The sequence below is a fragment of the Dipodomys spectabilis genome, unplaced genomic scaffold, assembly GCF_019054845.1.
Source record: "Dipodomys spectabilis isolate Male_0828 unplaced genomic scaffold, ASM1905484v1 ptg000081l, whole genome shotgun sequence".
Taxonomy (NCBI): Eukaryota; Metazoa; Chordata; class Mammalia; order Rodentia; family Heteromyidae; genus Dipodomys; species Dipodomys spectabilis.
The window spans coordinates 24,235,708-24,252,187 of record NW_024870758.1 but is presented as its reverse complement, the minus strand read 5'-3'; the positions used below and the strand labels follow the sequence as shown (position 1 = coordinate 24,252,187).

The 16,480-nt window shown below is 36.9% G+C and overlaps 1 protein-coding gene across 2 annotated transcripts in view; it reads left to right on the top strand.

Annotated features, from left to right (window-relative positions):
- Ly75 (lymphocyte antigen 75) overlaps positions 1–16,480 on the top strand; it is an 80,898-nt gene that overhangs the window by 24,085 nt on the left and 40,333 nt on the right. For both annotated transcript variants that reach the window (XM_042683462.1, XM_042683463.1), the window contains exons 8-14: positions 281–438; positions 2,357–2,467; positions 3,233–3,321; positions 3,455–3,624; positions 6,012–6,211; positions 7,818–7,960; positions 16,287–16,368. In XM_042683462.1, the coding sequence (XP_042539396.1) occupies positions 281–438; positions 2,357–2,467; positions 3,233–3,321; positions 3,455–3,624; positions 6,012–6,211; positions 7,818–7,960; positions 16,287–16,368 (953 nt within the window). The remainder of the gene's footprint in view (positions 1–280; positions 439–2,356; positions 2,468–3,232; positions 3,322–3,454; positions 3,625–6,011; positions 6,212–7,817; positions 7,961–16,286; positions 16,369–16,480) is intronic.

The following is a 16,480-nucleotide window of genomic DNA, read 5'->3' as shown; positions in this document are numbered from 1 at the left end:
AGTACATGCTTTTAGTCCAAGGATTAAGGAGGCTGAGGTAGGGCAGTTCCAGGTCAACCTGGGCCACACAGGTCCCAGAAAACAAACAAAAACTACTGACCAACCAAATGAACAAAAAAGCCTTCATTTCCCAACCTGCTTGCCACATCAACATTTTAATAGTCTAATTAAGAATACCACAGAGGCTTTTAAAGCCCCACATCAGAATGTAAAAGTCAACAATAATGTATATATTGAAGAATGTAATTGACTAAAATAAAACAAATAATTTTTCTTTTAGATGTCAAAGAAGAGATATGGACAGGCCTTAAGAACATAAATATGCCAACTTTGTTCCAGTGGTCAGATGATTCTGAAGTTACTCTGACATACTGGAATGAGAATGAGCCACAGGTTCCCTTCAACAAGACTCCCAACTGTGTTTCCTATTTAGGAAAGGTAGGAAACCTGATTGTTAACACCTAGTAATAAAGTTATAATTACTTTGGTTAAGTTAATTTCTGTATAATCAGTGAAAGAAAATAAAAGGTTAGAATCTGATAGGTACCGGACAAAAAGAAAAGGTAATTGAAAGCAATTACTAAATAAACAATCCACTTCCCATGAGAACATCTGCTCTGATCTGAAACGAATCTAGAGAATCTCTTTAGAACTCCAGTTTCAGTGCTGAACTTGTTCTAATAGACTCCTTTCTCTAAGGATGGGGTTGATCTCTATCTGCCTCTCTGAATTTAGTATAATATTTGACAGGTAGCCATTCATGCTCAGGTTAAGTTTTGAACTAATCCTACTTTGAGGATAAAGGGAAAAATGCTTTTCTAATGCTCTAATTTTAAATAAAAATTTAAGAATACTTTTTTATATTTTTTGATTTAAAAAAGTACTTTATTCACAAAGAAAATTATTATTTCTGTAGAGTGTCTAAATGTTTTTGAACATCCTTAAGTTAAAGCTTCAAATAGGCTTCTATATTTTTGTATCACTTTCTTCTGGAAAATGATCTGTAAAAGTCTCTAAATGATTAAGAGGGTGATTATTACCTCATTATCTAGAGAGACCTCAGTAGAAGTAATATGTGGTAAGTATGTTTAGAAAAGTTTCAGTAATAAAGATACATTTAGAAAAGTGTCACACTGGTACTCTAATTAAAAGGATAGCTGAACCAAGAGCTGGTGGCTCATGCCTATAATCCTAGCTACTCAGGTGGCTAATATCTAAGGATCCCAGTTCAAAGCCAGCCCAGGCAGCAAAGTCTGTGAGACTCTCCTCTCCAATGAACTACCAGAAAACTGGAAGTGAAGCTATGGCTCAAAGTGGTAGAGCACTGGCCTTGAGCAAAAAGAGTCCCAGGACAGTGCTCAGGCACCGAGTTCAAGCCCTGCTACTAATAAAAACAAAAAGGATAGCTGAGATATATTTAGAAGAGTATCAGAAATGAGCTGAGCACTGGTGGCTTACACCTGTAATCCTATCTACTGAGGAAGTTGACACCCAGAGGATTGAGATTCAAAGGTTCAGACAGGAAGCCTATGAAATTCAATCTCCAAAATAACCAGAAAAACAGCCCAGCTGATGATACAGTTCAAGTGGTAGAGTGCTAGCTTTCCAAGCAGAGTGAGCATGAAGTCTTGAGTTCAAACTCCAGTACCAACCAACAAAACAAAACATAACAAAACAGAAGTGAGAAACCTTTTACTTTCATTTCCTACTTGAGGAGCAGGAAATGTCTCTGGCCTTACTTTGTCTTGTTATACTAAAGTAAATCCTTGCTAAATTTTTTTTAAAATTACATACAAATGAGGTCCCAAGCTAAAAAGTAAACTGAAGGAATACTTAGAATTCCAGCATTCAAAATTAACCTTGCTCACAATTGATTTCTTAAAATTTAATTCAAGAAAGCAAAATGAATTAGTTAATCAAAATTATTTTAAAGAGCATATCAGATTACTCTGAAATCTAGGCTGAAGAGTTGAAAGTAACTTTTGATCCTGTAAATTCTTCAAAAATAGTTCTTGTAGCCATCATCATCCTTATGCATACGAGGAAAGTGACAGGGAGATTAGCTGACATGTCCCACAGTTTGTAATCCCTGCATAAGTTTTGTTCATGCCTTCACGAAAAGTAGAGTCCTATGGGCTGAATTCTTTCTTCAGCTTCTCCTCTCAGTGTTCTTTGCTGGTTTTATTCTTATGCTTACAAGATAGGAAATTTATCTACCCTGTACCCTAGAGGCAGTGAGGAGATAATGAGCTGTGGAGCTACAGACTTCTCCCCACACTCATGATTTTTGTGGAATCAATTGAGCATCAGGCAAATAACTTCTTTGTGAGCAAGTGTTTTTTTCTCTTTTAAAAAGCTAGGTCAGTGGAAAGTCCAGTCATGTGAAGAGAAACTCAAATATGTTTGTAAAAAAAAAGGAGAAAAAATGAATGATACCAGGTCTGACAAGATGTGTCCTGCAGGTGAGGTATGTAAAATACCCTTATGAATTTTCATAAATACAATTGCACCTTCTTGGCTACAGATGGGAGTTGAAACTTGAACAATTCCAACTTGGACAAAAAATTATGAGCTTCTGTTCACTTACATTAGAGCAAGCCAAAAAGCAAGGAATAATGCCATATTGGTGTTCTTACAGGAGAGACTTACCTATTCATGAATTTCCATAAGTGTGTTAGGAATACTGTCTTCAATTCTGGTACCTTTACTTCCTCCACTAATATCATTCCTGTTCAAAAATAACCCAGCCAGCTGAGCACCAGTGGCTTATTCCTTTAATCCTAGTTACTCAGAAGGCTGAGAACTGGATGGTCTTAAATCAAAACTAACCTGAGCAGAAAATTCTATGAGATTCTATCTCTAGTTAACTAGGTAAAGCTGAACTGGGGGAATAAATGGTTCAAGTGGTGAAAGCAAAAAAGCCACAAAACCCCTGAGTTCAAATACTTATCAGATCAACGAATCAGTCTACTAATTAACCAACCAACCACTATTATACTCTTGTAGTGACCATGGGTAAAGAGAATGCTCCCACACTTCTGACTGAGCCGGGTCCAAAATCTTCTAGAGGCCTTATATGAAATTGCACCCTACCCTTATCACATGTATTAATTCACTGGCCACATCATCAGTTCCTACTAATCAAAATGTCAGTGCAGTGGAAACTTTTTTGTCAGGCAGGGACATCCTCAAGTCTGGAGAATGATATACTGATGTTTCTATTCTGATGTAGGGCTGGAAGAGACATGGAGAATCCTGTTACAAGATATACATGGATGAGGTCCCTTTTGGAACAAATTGCAATCTGACTATCACCAGCAGGTGTGATCATCAGTAAACATGTGCTACTTTTAACTCCTGATTTCTTTGGCTAAATGATCTCCCTAAGGAGAAAAAATAGTCTCTTTAAATTAGTTAAAGTAATTGTGAAACATTTATTTGATTTTATTTGTAGATTTGAGCAAGAATATCTGAATGATATGATGAAAAAGTATGCTAAATCTCTTAGTAAATATTTCTGGACTGGCCTGAGAGATGTAGATTCCCGTGGAGAGTATAGTTGGGCAACTGTTGGTGGAATAAAACAGGCTATAACCTTTTCCAACTGGAATTTTCTTGAGCCAGGTGAGTGTTTATATCTTATAGTAGTGAACAGTGACCAAAGAAACACAGCATCCTCCCCAAATACATCCTTCACCTGCTATTGAAAGGTGTGGGGATTGATTATCTTTAGAACTGGAGTCTATAAACCTTAAGAAGATATAATGGCTTTGTCTTTCCTACTAAATCCTTGAGAATAAGCCAAAGAAAGAAGTTAGAAAACTTGTTTCTCCAAAATCACCTTCCAATGGTACAGAGCTAGAACCACCTATATGAGTTTTTCATCTTTTCTATGAAAGTCCCAAATAGAATCTAGTAGTTTTATTTTGGAGCGCTTTTACATTATCATCTCTCTTGCTTCTTAACTTCATTCTCCAAATGAATGTTTATTTCTGTTATTCTCAGAATTATGAAGGCAATATTTTGTGAGGTAAGTCATTCTGAAAGTCAGCTCATCTTTCTTCAACATGGAGTACTGATCACAATTCTGTCATATAATCAGAAGATTTGACCAGAAAGGGCCTTAGAAATCCTTCTGATTTTATAGTTAAGAAAACAGAGGCTTAGAAATGTGATTTACTTGGCAAAATGCATATGGTTATTTTCAAGTCAGTGTGTTTTAGAGGATTTTGGCTTTGAATGAGATTGGAATTATAAGTATCCTTTTCTCTCACCAAATAATTATATTTTCATGTGTTAGTAATAGGATCATAAAGCCTCTTTGGTGGTATTGTTCTTGCAAGGCAAGTACTCTTATCACTGGAGCCACACTTCTAGTCTATTTTTGCCCTAGTTATTTTCAAGGTATAATCTAATTTATGTCCAGGATTGCTTGGGCTATATTCCTTCTATTTGTGCTTCCCTGTGTCACTAGGGGTAACAAGCAAATGCCACTGCATCCAGCCATTGTGCTTCCACTATAGCTAACAGACATGTTCCATCATGCCAACCACTAAGTGTGATGGATTCTCACACCTGGGTTGGCCTCAGACCTTAACTTCTGATCTCTACCTCCCAAGTAGGTAGGAGTAAGGCAGAAACCACTATAATCAACTTCCAAAGCCATTTTTATAGCATAGAGCCTGGAACATAAGAACTTAACATTGAACACAATATTGGAAATAGAAAATGCCCACAAAATTTATATGCATGGTAATAACCATCATATGAGTGGTATTAGTAATGATAAAATTATTTTTTTACTTATAGAAGAAGATAGGGGTTGTAGATGTTATTCTTGGTTAAATTCCACTTCAAATAGAGATATTCTAATAGATAAAATAGAGATTTAGTAAAGCCAGATGCATTGACACACACCTCTAATTCCAGAACTCCAGAGGTTAAGGTCATAGTCAAACTGATTACACAGCAAGATTCTGTCTTAAAAAGAAAAAAACAGTAGAGAAAAAGAGGAGGAGGAAGAAGAATAAGAGGAGATTCATATATACTCAACTATGGTAGAATAAATGTCCCATTCTTGGTGAATAAGCCTCGGGGGATGGAGAATAGTAGATTGTTTCTAGAGTTAGAAAGCCTTCAGGTAAGTTCTCTTTGCCATTACAGCTCCCAATTAGCTTGACCTATCATGAGCAAGCCATGGATGGATGATCAGAACAAATATAGCACACCTGAGCAGGGTGGCATGTACTATTTTTTGTAGTTTTTGGTGCCTCTTGCTGCTCATATGATACTATATGGCTTCTTGTTTTGGTGAGATAGTTGTTCTCATTACTTTTCAATGTATGTGATTCTTCTTGAACTCTGCCTACTTCACACAGTGTGATATACTGGAAAGGGGACACAGCATGGCTTCTTACCAGATAAATGGGGTTGAAATCCCTGCTCCACATATTACTACCTGTGAGCATGGGAAATCCATTTATTCTTTGTTAGACAACTAGATCTGATAATACAAACTATCCTTTAATGTTGTTATGAGCAAATAAATTCATAGCCTTCATAAGAAAAATGATAAACAGTTACGTGTTTCCATGCATCTTTTTCTACCTTCATTTTACCAGGCCTTCCTTTGGGCCTGAGTCTTGGAAGGTTTTGTTTCAAAGTTAACAAAACTACTTAAAAACTGCTCACATTTGTTATTTGAGCAGTATAGTAGTTTGGGATACTGCTCTAGAAGCAGATGGAGTTCAAATCCAGGATTAACAACTTATGAGTATGACCATTACAAGTCACTTGGTCTGAATTGTATCCTCAGTGATGACCACCAAAATCTGTCCTATGGATTTGCTCTAAGGATTAACTCATCTCTTTAGTATAGCATATGACAGATAGTAAACATTTCTCAGTAACACCCATCATTATTATTCTTGGCAACTATATGTATTTAAACACTACGAAATGTTTGAAATTTAAGTTTTAGTTTTTAATTATACTTTCCAATTTAACCCCAGCATCTCCGGGTGGGTGTGTGGCTATGTCTACTGGAAAGTCTCTAGGCAAATGGGAGGTAAAGGACTGCAGAAACTTCAGAGCACTCTCAATTTGCAAGAAAATAAGTGCACCCTTGGAGCCTGAGGAACCAGCCCCCAAGCCTGATGACCCCTGTCCTGAAGGCTGGCAGAGTTTCCCCACCAGTCTTTCTTGTTACAAGGTAAGGGACCATTCTCATTAGATACTTAACAGAGTTAGCTATTTTTCTACTATCTTACTTCTTGTACAAGTTATTCTCCTCCTCATGCATATATACAACCTAACAGACCTATTGAGAGGACAGAGCCTTTGGCAAGGCTTCATGGACCTACCATATTACCTTAAGCAGCAGGACCCATGCCAGATTGGGCTCTTCTTTTTCATGCTTCTTTACCTCTGGCAAGTTGCATGCACTACGTGCCATGCTGACATCATGCTTAGGATTGTTACAGCCCACTAAATTCTTATTCTATCACTTCCTTCTACGTTAAAAAAATTAATTGTGGGTCTGATTCAGTCATCGAGCCTCAAAATAAACCATTAGATACTACCCCAAAATAAACCATTAGATGCTACCCCAAAATAAACCATTAGATACTACCTCAAGCAGAGCAGTGACAACACTTAGTCACCCATTCATCCATCTCTGGTTCAGCTATATTTGGGCAAGGTGTAGAGTGACTAGTTGACTCAGCCTTCCACCTGGAGGTCAGCTGTACTGGTCTGCAGCTGTGACATGGGATCTGTTACCTTGTATGCTACAACTCAGGCTAAGGGCTAGCATCTATCAGAAGTTTATTTTCTCATGCATCTTGAGAAGGCAAGCCTAACCACACAAGCAGTTTTCAGACCTCTGCTCACTTTCCCTACATTAATATCCCAACAATCACAGCATACTTCTCTGCTGAGGCACAGAGAAGTATATTCCATACTCCAGCCACCAGGAGGCTATGGCCAGAGTATGTGATTGTGTGAAAGGGAGCTAAAGAAGTAGGACCATTAATCAGCCCATTTTGGTTTTGTGAGAGTATGTGTGCACGCATGCACACAGTCCTGAGCTGCTTTTGCTTACGTCTAGTGCTCTATCACTTGAGCCACAGCTCTTCTAGGTTTTTTTAGTAGTTAATTGGAAATAAGTTTCACAGACATTACTGCCTAGGCGGGTTTCATACCACAATCTCAGATCTCAGCTCCTCAGTAGCTCAGATTATAGGCCTGAGCTACCAACGCCTGGCCTGATTTCATGTTTTCCTCTAGTCTTCCCCTTCTTTCTTCCTTGAAATAACTATGCTTCCTTTGGCTTAAAATTCTTCATCACAAGCCAGAGACATAGTCTAAAATGGCGAGATTTGATTTTTCTACCTTCTGTCAGTGTTCATACTGCTGCACAGGTGGCTCTTTGAGTCTTCATCTGAAAATCTTCCTGTTCTTTTGCATGGTGCTTGCATATGTAATTACATTGTTAGTACCTTTCTTTATAGAAGTCTACTTCCAAAACATCATAGGTACCTTTTATTGCTTTGGCTGCTGGTTCATTTTGTCTTTCAAAGTCCTAGGTAAGCAGAGATCATGCTGTCTTGTTGGAGCAGTCCTCCAGCCTGGCTGAGTGGGACCATCCCACTGAGCAGGTGGGCAGCACCTCTATAAGCTTTCAGTTGACACTCTGAGCAAGACTTGGATCTTTATCACTCCCTCGGGAATCTAAGGGTCCACTTATTTGACTATCACAGACTTCAAAATCTGTGAGTATTTTACGGTTTTGGCAGAATTAATGTTGTATTTTTAAGGTATTCCATATAGAAAGAATTGTGAGAAAGAGGAGCTGGGAAGAGGCTGAAAGATTCTGCCAAGCGCTCGGAGCACACCTACCAAGCTTCAGTCATACAAATGAAATAAAAGAATTTCTTCACTTATTACGCGAACAGTTCAGGTAATACTTCTAGAATGAGAGCTTCTAAAATGTCGACAGGTTTTATGACCTAGAGGCCATTCAGTGCTTAGCAGTCATGTAACACCAATCATTCTTCTGTGCAAGATGCCATTAGAGATTTTAAGATAAGCAAGACACACCTTGCCCTTTTGGGTAGTGAAGTCCAACAGCAGGAGAAGGAAAAGGGTAGCAAAACACCTGGAACATAAATGAAGGTTCTGGGAACTGTGAGCAGAAGGGAGTGTTACTGGTATCAAAATGTCAAGAAGAAGACTGACTCTTAGATGGTAGGTAGTTTCTTTGAAGGATAAGACAGTAGAAGCAAATCCATGAGAACAGAATATGCAGATAAGCTCGAGGAGAAATAAATTATTCAGCTCTGCTAGAAGATGGAAGTTGTTTGTTTTGGTTTTAGTTTTGTCGTTTTGGATTTTTGTCCTGTTCAGTATTGGACTGAAGCCCTTATGAGTGCTACACAGGTGCTCTCTACTTGATACTCCCAGTCCTAGAAAATGGGATTTGGTTATGAAATTGGAATGTCTTTGCTTGTCAGGGAAAGAGTTTGATCTTAAGACAATAAACAACAAACAATTAAGCAATTTAATTAGCCCCAACTAACTTCATTTGTGAAGAGATGAATTGATCTAAACCATCTATATTCCTGAGTGTGCACACACACACATGCACATGCAGACACACACATACTCTGAGAGCAGGGGGTATAGCTTAATGGTTGAGTGCTTGCCTACCATTTGTGAAGCCCCTTGTTCTACAGCACAACAAGACAATATGTACAAAATACACACACACATACACACACACACAAACACAAATGGTATAGCTTAGTAATTGAGTGTTTGCCTGTCATTTGTTAATCCCCAGGCATGACAAAACAACATGTACAGAATACACACACACACACACACACATGCACATACACTCACATATAAACACAGAAAGGTAGGTAATGAGTCTGTATGTAGAGTCAGGACACTATTAGAAAGTTGCCTCAACAGCCACTTGTGGACACCTACTCAGAGAAATGGCAGTAAGAATAGCAATCAATGATGATACAGCCATTGTGGTTTTAGTGTTAGGTGGAATGCAGTATCCTAGTCAATTTCTTGATGTCCTTAAAGACAATATAGAAACCCTTAGTCAGGTAATGCTATCAGGGGAGAAGAGTTGCTTTCTCTCACTTCTCTGAACTGAAAAGAAGACCCAAAATTGTATTAAAACAAGACAAAAAGGATTCAGGGTATATCAGAGTAAATTCCTAGAAACATCTATCTGAACATAATGAATATTTTCCCAATCACTTAAAATCTAACAAAGGCCTCAAAGAAAACAGCAAAAATTATGAATCAGTTTACTAACGTGCGCGTGCGCACGCGCACGCGCACACACACACACACACACACACACACACACACACATAAAATATGACAAGCTTGCTTTTTTGAAACATTAAATGGAAAAGATGTTTAAATAATTGTATCTTTGCTGGATGCTGGTGGCTCACACCTGTAATCCTAGCTACTAGGAGGCTGAGATCTGAGGATCACAGTTCAAAGCCAGCCCAGGCTGGAAAGTCCGTGAGACTCTTTATCTCCAATAACCACCAGATAACTGGAAGTAGTGCTGTGGCTCAAGAGATAGAGCACTAGCCTTGAGCTGAAGAGCTGAGGGACAGTGCCCAGCCCCAGAGTTCAAAAAAAAGGCTAAATAATTCAGAGTTTTGAAGTAGAAAATGTTTAGCAGGTATTATTTTGTTTTAGTACACAATTCATTGGTGAAGAGATTAATAATTAATAAACTGTCCACTTTCCTTTATTGGAAAAAAATTTTGAAGACATTTCAACCAAAAGATGAATTAAAAAATGAAGGATACATGAATAGGTAGTTTATTATAAAAGAATTTAAAGCTCAGTGGGTGTAGTTGCTTATGCCTGTAATTCCAGCTACTAAGGAGGCAGAGATCAGAAGGATTGTGGTTTGAGAGTAGCCCAGACAAAAACATTAGTGAGATACTATCTGCAAACACCCGGGCATGGTAGTTCATGCCTGTAATGTAATCCTAGCTATGAGAGAGGCAAAATTAGGGTTGAATTTCAAGACTGGCAATAGGCAAACACATAAGGAAATAACCTAAAGCAAAGAAGGGTTGGAAGTAGAATTCAAGTGGTAGAGCAACTGTCTGGTTAACCAAAGGCTCTGAGTTCAAACACAGAATATACCATAACTAATTAGAATTGTAATTATAAAAAATAAAACCATGTAACCAGCTCATCACCTTTTCAATAAAAAAGAGGGGGGAAGTAAAACCAAAGTATCCTAATCTTGAAAGAGAAGCATCTTTTAATAAAACCATATTTTAGTTTCATTTGTAACTAAAACTATAATGTAGAAAGATAAAGCAGTTGTGAGAAAAATGAGTATAATAAATTACTATTTTACCTAGAAATCATATTTTAGAAACACAGATTATATAAATTTATGTATTTGGTTAGCATACACTTATTATAGGAACAGAGATTTGTTGTTACATTTCCATACAGCTTGTATAAATTTTCAAATTTTATGATGATGAATGTATAATAGAGGAATGGGAGGAGGGCTCATATAGAATCATAATAAAATAATTTAGCAAAGAATAAAATTGAACATAAAGCAAGGAGGGAAAGAATCAGTGTATCATCAGTTTTGACTAAGTCTGAGTTATCCAACTATTACATTGTTGAACAAAACTTAAAACTGACCTTGTAATTAATACCTATTCAACCCAGAGAGTGTGATGTTCTTTTCCTGGAAGGAAGAGGACATAACATGTTTTAAAAAAAAAAAAACAACTTTAGTCATTCCAACAAAAAACTATCTCTTTAAAAATTAAAACTACTACAGCATCATACTAAAGGAGGATACTCTTAAGGGAGGAATCCAAAGGCATAACTCCTCTGAACATTTACAGTACTATTTATTTAAACAAACTCCAGGAAATGGAAACATGGGGCATTTTCTGTTGTTGGTGATGGTTTTTTTTTTCTTTTTTTTTTGGTTTGGGGCTTTTCTTGTGTCAAGTAGAGTGACAAAGGGTAAACAAATGCAATCATGGTATTCAGTGTATACTATGTGGAAAACTATGGAACTGTGGGCAGGGAGGGGATGAGGAAGCTGAGGAATAGTGAAGGAAGGGGTGACATTGTCTTAAAAGAACTGTACTCATTACCTTACTTATACAAATTGGTTAACCTTTCTGTATAATAAAAATAATAATAAATTAAAACTCCAGATATTATTTGATCACGTTAATAGGCACTGAAAACTCATCTGCCAAAATTTATTTGCTTTTAACTTAATATATAAGTAAATCATATACTTAATATTTAGTGACTATAATTTATAAACTTTCATGATCACTTTGAACTGTAATCCTCCAGTTCTCAGCCTCATAAGTAGCTAAGAATTTACAGGCATGACTTGTTTATTTTTAATTACACTTGTAGAGTAACTTTCATTTAAAAAGTGATACAATTTCATGTGTGACATTTGGGAAATATAAAAAAGTAATAATGAAAATTAAATCACATCAAAGCCGAATTACAATTAACAGTATATTTTCATCCATTTCTATACATAGATCCTGGGCTTAATTTTTTTTTTCTAATCATTATGTATTGAATTTGAAAAACAGAAAAGCACAAGGGGAAAGCTCTATAATTCCTATGGCCACAAGAACCCTATTTTATAAGTACTACTCTCATCGCAGCAGACAGCATAATGATTTGTTAGAGACTATGTTGTTGTGCTATACCTAGGAAAAGAACATATTCTAAAACAAAATTTTAACCAGGGTTTTAAGGCAAGGAAGGATGCAGACCCTTTTACATTGGAAAAGGATTATAAACTTTACTCCTTGTGTTGCTTTAGCCTTTACTGCAGAAACTGACCTTTCTCAGCAAGATGTCCACTGCCCACCCAAATTCTGTATTGTATGCCAAGGGCTTAAACCAGATTACTGGTGTACTTCTCACAATTTATGTTCAACGTCTCTATTTGTATTTGAATGAAAAGGATTCATGGTGCACCAAGTAATTAAGACTCTAAGATCTTTGCAACTCTTAATGGCAGCCCAACAGGGAAAGTCATTGTAGACCAAGAATAGTGGTGGGATTTAGAGAAGAAAGCCTTGTTTGCACTGATTTAGCCTATGTGCTCTACCTCCTGGGAAGAGGCATGAATGGATTTAGATTGAAATCTAGGCTTTACAGGCTCAAGAGCTATCCTCAAATAGAATTTATTGGGGGCTATGGCTGAGATACTGTTTTCCTTAGCAACCAGATTCAGCAGGAAATTGGATTGAGAATAGGAATTTTAACTTATTTACACACATTAACCTTTTATGCAATGTCTCTTCAGCCTAATAGCCTAAAACGATATACATCATGCTTGAAATAGGAGAAATTTAGAAAGAGAAATTTGTCTTGATTCCCCAGTTAGGATCAAATGTATACATTTACCCTCCAGTTTTCTAAAATCTATCTACACTAGAAGTTAATAAATCATGTCATTTCCAAAGCAGAGCAGACTTGGAACAAGTTATAATTCAGGACTATCTTCCACCTCTGAAACACACACATGCATGCACACACGCATGTACACATACACATATATGTAGCTATTCTTTTCTGTATTTTCTGTAAGAGTGATTCCTCAAAATGAAGTTGAAAACTAAAATCCGAGGTTGAAATTAACTTTGATCTAAATAGTAGAGATTATAGGGGTTTTGAGCAAATGAGCAAAGTTATTTCTAGGAAATTGTTCTCTGAGACTCAGCAAAGAAGCCACAAATCAGCTTGAAGGCAGAGAAGTTTGTCAGTAGGACGGTGTGTGTGTGTGTGTGTGTGTGTGTGTGTGTGTGGAGTGGGAGGGTGGAGAGGAGGGCACTGACTGGCAGGAAAGCTGGGTGATAACCCAGGAGTCTAGAAAGATTAGGTAAGAAGGTAAAATATTTAATGATGCCTTTAGGGTAAAACAAAATTTCACACAAATTCCCCAATCCCAAATAAAATATGCAAAGGGATTTGGGAGACATGAAGTTGTATTGCCAAGAAAGTATAAGGAAGAAGTATAATCTCCTATATATGTTAGCCATCTGGCTTTAATTATGCTGTTTGGCAATTATCTAGACCCTGTGGTTTAGAAAGCCAACTAAGAGAATATGGATTATGTGAAACAGCAAACTGCAAATTCATCTTGTAGTGACTAAATTTAAAGTGGACATAAGTGTCTCTACTGGATTTATCAAAAGGTCACAATTTGGAACCCACAGTGTAATAATGAAAATCAAAAGGAAACCATCCTTATGTTTCATTGCAATAATACTCTGTGTGTGTGTAGTATTGGGATTTGAACTCTAGGCCTTGTGCTTGCTAGGTAGGCATGTCGCCACTTAAACCATATCCCCAATACTCCATTGGAAAAAAAATTGAAAAAATGAAAATACTGATGGATATTAAACCATTAGAGAACATTAAACAAAGGAAATTGATAAAGAAAAGCAGTTTTTAATTTAAAAGGTGAGAATGTAATTTAAAACTGACTTTGTTGTAGCTTTTAATTCACTAGAAAATCTTGTAAAAATTTAAGCTTAATGTGTTTTCCTGCGGACTTGTAGCTGTGCATTCCATATATTTACGTTATAGAAGCCAAAGGTAACCATGTGCCAAAAAGATTAAATCATACAAAAGATAATTGATCTCTATTTAGGCATCTGTATTGAAGATGCCTAAAAACAAATTTGAAGGTACATTTTCAAGTGAAATTGGAGGCCAAGAAAATGTTGGGTTTCTATGATCACTTCATATGTTGTAGGTATCTCCTTGGCAAGTGCACCTGTTTATTTGTGAGGAAAGGACCACCTAAGTGTATGTTCCCTCCTCCATGTTGTGGATATATTCTTCCTTGGGATTCCTACAAGGTTTCCTCAAGGCCAATCCAAGTGCAGGCCATGGGAGGTACTCAGATTTGGGCTAGAAAAATTTACTAACCATCCTTTGAAGACTGTCATTTGTCTCCTAGCCTCATGAACATTCATTCCCTCATTTCTTGTAGTCTTCTTTCTCTGAACTTTCTTTTTAATTTTTCATCTTTTAATAGAATTTCTTTTATGTATTTTTTGTTTATGTAGTACTAAGGAATCAAACCTAGGACTTCATACATGCTAGACAAGCACTTTATCACTAAGCCACATTCTCTGAACTTTCATAGTCCATGAACTTTATATAAGTCATGTGGTAGCTATCATAAGTGGTCTTTTCATATTTTCTATGTTTTTATATATGTCACCTCCCTAATTACAGATATTAGGACTGTGTCATCATTACACCTGCTCAGTGTGTTGTGCAATGAGCAAAATAGAAGTGTTGGAGATAAGCACTAAAGTGGTTTTCTCATTTTAGTCTTTTGGTGTATTTCTTTGCCACTTAGAACAACTCAAGTATTTGCTTACTTTAAGCTTAATGGGCAGTAGGAATTAAATTATTTTTAATTTTTTTTATTTAACCAAATGGTTAGTTCTTCATTTAAAAGTAATGTGGTAGTGTTACTAGATATTGTTTTAAAGTGCTCTGAAAATATTGTCTGAAAAACATTTGTCTGAAAACAAAATATTGCTGTAAAAGTTTAGAGTAACCACAGTTTTTCTCTCTTAAAATTTGAAGCAAAATAGCTTTTTTCCTTTGATACAAAGATAATAACTTAAAATCTAGTTTTATAATATAGTGATTTTTCTGTAGCTGCTTTATAAGGGTATAGAAATTCATTCAAAAGACTTTTGGAGGGTGAGAGGAGTGTAGTTGTGGAGGTGGGAGGGAAGGGATGGTAGGGGAAAAACAAAGGAGGAGGAAACAATGCTTGATAAGAAATGTACTCATTCCGATGGGAAGGGGAAACAAAGGAGAAGGCTACAATGCTTGATAAGAAATGTACTCATTATCTTGCTCATGTAACTGTAACCCCTCTGTACAGTATTTTCACAATAAAAAAACCTACTTAACAAAAAAGACTTTTGGATTAGTCAGTGGCACTGGACCATCCCCACTTGTGTCCATCTATTATACATTGAGAGTGATCTTCACATAAGCAGCAGAGGGAAGTATGGGTACAACCAGGCCATGATTAGGAAATGATCTGTTTGTTTCCCTGTCACCTCCTCTTTGGAAACAAAGGCTATCAATGGTTTATTTGCACAGTGAAATAATACATTGCAGTGAAAAATGAATACACTTGAGTATCATGTACTAAAAGTGTAAAGTAACCACCCCCCAATTACATGTGTACTCAATGTTGTTCATGAAAAACTTAAGACTATGTGAGGTGATATAATTTTTTGTCTTGGAATATATGTATATCAATGTATAAAATGTATATATAAATATAGCCTAGCACTGGTGGCTCACACCTGTAATCCTAGCTACTCAGGAGGCTGAGATCTGAGGATCGTGGTTCAAAGCCAGCCCCGGCAGGTAAATCCACATGACTCTAATCTCAAATAAACCACCAGAAAACCAGAAGCGATGCTGTGGCTCACGTGGTAAAGCGCTAGCCTTGAGCTAAAGAGCTAAAGGATAGTGCCCAGGCCCAGGGTTCAAGCCCCACGATGGACCAAAAAAAAAAATCTATCTATCTATCTATCTATCTATCTATCTATCTATCTATCTATCTATCTATCTATCTATCTATCTATCTATCTTCTCGGGATGATAGCTTCTAAATTTGGTGAATTAGTGAGAAAGGCATTTGGAAGTAGTACACAAAGAACTACAAGTATGTCTATAATTTTATTTTCTTTACCTTACTTGGGGCTTGAACTCTGTGCCTAGATTCTGTCCCTGAGCTTCTTTTTTTTTTTTTTTTTTTTTGGTCCAGTCGTGGGGCCTGAACTCTGGGCCTGGGCGCTGTCCCTCAGCTCTTCAGCTCAAGGCTAGCGCTCTACCACCTGAGCCACAGCGCCACTTCTGGTTTTTTTCTTTTTTGCTTATGTGGTGCTGAGGAATCGAACCCAGGGCCTCGAGCATGCAAGGCAAGCGCTCTACCACTGAGCCACCTTCCCAGCCCTCCCTGAGCTTCTTTAATTTAAAAAAAAAAAGGACTTTTTTTCATATACCTGGAAGCTGTGTTTTTCAGTCAATGACAGGATTTTCTGAATAAATTTACATGGTTAAATTGCATTATATATTTTTTGATTACATTGTTTTAAACATAGAAGTGCTAGATATTTTGACAAAATATTGTCCATAAATTTTAATAATATTTTCTTTTTACATAGTGACCAGCGTTGGCTGTGGGTAGGTTTGAATAAAAGAAGCCCAGATTTGCAAGGATCCTGGGAATGGAGTGATCATACACCAGTAAGTCATACCTTCTTCTAGAAGGAAATACAGGAGTATTCATTTTGACAGCCATTAAGTTGGTCATTAAATAATGCAGCCACACCTAAAATATTTATGGAACCACCAAAGA